This window comes from Salvelinus namaycush, chromosome 8 (assembly GCF_016432855.1).
Source record: "Salvelinus namaycush isolate Seneca chromosome 8, SaNama_1.0, whole genome shotgun sequence".
Lineage (NCBI taxonomy): Eukaryota > Metazoa > Chordata > Actinopteri > Salmoniformes > Salmonidae > Salvelinus > Salvelinus namaycush.
Genome location: NC_052314.1, coordinates 56,512,391 through 56,514,720, shown reverse-complemented (window position 1 = coordinate 56,514,720; position 2,330 = coordinate 56,512,391). Strand labels below are relative to the sequence as shown.

The window sequence follows — 2,330 nt, the reverse complement described above, 5'->3', positions numbered from 1 at the left end:
ATCATAGGCCTGCAGTAGCTAGAGCTTAATAGCCACACCATACCAAACATTCCCCAAATGTTTCTAAACTTAATTAGGGTAATATCAAAAGTAAGTCAAGACATTGTGTATTTAGAGACAATATGAGAAAAATGGCGAATGTAAACCAGGGACAAAATGCACTACCCTCCCCTGTGCCCTACCCAAAGAAAATAAATAAAGGTTGGACAGCCCTCCCCTATTTTGTGGCACCCCTCCCCCAGTAATATTCAATCTGTTCTTAAAGAGTAAAGAAGTTTCAATTTTAAATTCGTTATGAGATTTCAGAGGACATCCATGGAAATTCTAATCACATGTCATGTCAACTGACTAAATACATTTAATGATTTGTGAATGTAATTAGTTAATTAACTGTTCCCTCTGCATTGTTTAATCAGTATGTATGATTGACAGGAGAGATGATGAGAGGGGCTGAGTTTTGACCATCATCATTATCAGAGGGGCCGAAGTATGGATAGAGTTTCTCTGTGAAGGTGCAGCCAGTGAAAGAGTAGATATGAGACTTGGCCTCCACATCATAAAAGGAGACCAGACCCTCCTCATAGTCCACAAACACCCCCACCTTCTGGGGCTTCTTTCTCAGGGAGAGGAGGACAGGGGGGGAGGAACAGTTAAGGAACACATTCTCATCCCTTCGGGTCACAGTCCAGACTCCATCCTCAGGTCTCAGTGTGATAATCCCCTTCCTGTCAGTGGACTCTCTGGCAACTCCTAAATTCCATCTTGTCTTCCCCTTAACCGTCACCTCATAGTAAAATCTTCGTGAGGAGAAGCCATCCTTTCCAAGGACAAACGGATGACAATCAAACTTTTTGGGATTGTCTAGAAGATTCTGTGGTGTGTCTCCATGTTTTACTTGTTTCCCATCCTCAGATAGGATGAGCCAGGGGTTTGCTGTATCAGGGTCCAGAGTCACATCCACTGCATACTGCTGAATCCTCTTCAGTTTGACTTCAGGCAGCTTCTCCATCTCTTTATTCAGTGTCTCCTCCAGCTGAGACACAGCTTTCCTAACAGTCCCCACACACAGATCACTGTGAACACTGATCTCAGACCAGTCCTGGTGGGTGGAGGTTTGTACACTAGGGATATGAAGCTCTGGAGAAGTTGGAAGGGGTCCTCAGTGTGTGAGAGCTGCTTCAGATCAGTGCTTCTCCTCTTTAGCTCAGTGATTTCCTGCTCCACCTCTTTAATGATCCCTTCAGCCTGCCTCTGTACTGCTTTCTGCTTCTCCTTAATTACCTGAACAAGCTCAACCTGGCTTTTCTCAATGGAGCGCACCAGAGCAGTGAAGACCTGCACGCTCTTTGCTATCTCTCTCTCTGCATCTCTCTTGCTGAGATCTACTGAGAGTCTGATCTTTTTAACCTTCTTCAGTCGCCCATTGATAATCTGCTGCACTTCTGCCTCAGTTTTCCCAAGCTGAGCCTTCCTCGCTCTACACTCTTCCTCTATAGGGACAGTGTCATGAGTCTTGTGTTTTGCCTCAGTGCAGAACTGACACACACATGTCTGGTCAGTCCTACAGAACAACTCCAGGAGTTTGTCATGCTTCTTACACATCCTGTCTTCTAGGTTCTCCACAGGGTCGATCAGTTTGTGTTTCTTTAAGGGTGGGGCTATCTGATGAGGATCCAGGTGAGTCTCACAGTAGGAAGCCAGACACACCAGGCAGGACTTCAGGGCCTTGCGCTTCGTCCCAGTGCAAACGTCACAGGCAACTTTTCCAGGTTTGGGAGGGGGCCCATCTCTACCTTTGTATCTCATCTTTTTAAAATTCTCTACAACCTCTCTGAAAGTTGTGTTGACACGAAGCTTAGGTCGTCTGGAGAATTTCTCCTGACACAGTGGACATTGACACAGGTTCTTTCTATCCCAGTACTTTGTGATACAGGCCATGCAGAAGTTGTGTCCACATGAAGTGGTGACTGGCTCAGTGAACACATCCAGACAGATAGAACACAGGAACTGCTCTTCAGTTAGGAGACTGCTGGATGAAGCCATATCTAGACAGAGAAGGTGGGACTCTAAATTATTCCCTGGAATTATTCAGCTCTCGATAATTGTCAACACGGAAGTGTCATTGTCAACACGGAATTTAGAGACACCAAACAATGTTGATTCAAGATGTTTAACCGTACAACATAAATGATTCTAAGTACAAAAAAAAGGTAAACATAGGTACTGTAGTCAAACACAGGATAAAAGAAAACCGGAGAATACAGGAACTCATTCAAATACAAGAATTCACACAGTAGCATTTATCTTCACCTGCCCTTGTAAATATCTAC

At 44.5% G+C, this 2,330-nt stretch overlaps 1 protein-coding gene across 1 annotated transcript; it reads right to left on the bottom strand.

Moving 5' to 3' along the window:
- Positions 1-412: 412 nt before the first annotated feature.
- LOC120051977 (E3 ubiquitin-protein ligase TRIM39-like) lies at positions 413-2,043 on the bottom strand. Its single transcript, XM_038998854.1, has 3 exons — positions 1,342-2,043; positions 1,123-1,290; positions 413-1,087 (listed from the first exon to the last, which is right to left on the bottom strand). Exons 1-3 carry the CDS (start codon positions 2,041-2,043, stop codon positions 413-415), a joined length of 1,545 nt encoding a protein of 514 aa, XP_038854782.1.
- Positions 2,044-2,330: the final 287 nt, after the last annotated feature.

What these genes read in the sequence shown, in the direction of transcription:
- LOC120051977 (XM_038998854.1), bottom strand. Translation starts at nt 2,043, where the DNA reads ATGGCTTCATCCAGCAGTCTCCTAACTGAAGAGCAGTTCCTGTGTTCT. An exon ending in AGAGAGAGATAGCAAAGAGC is followed by an intron (nt 1,291 to 1,341) that starts GTGCAGGTCTTC and finishes AGCCAGGTTGAG; the next exon opens with CTTGTTCAGGTAATTAAGGA. An exon ending in TCCAGAGCTTCATATCCCTA is followed by an intron (nt 1,088 to 1,122) that starts GTGTACAAACCT and finishes GACTGGTCTGAG; the next exon opens with ATCAGTGTTCACAGTGATCT.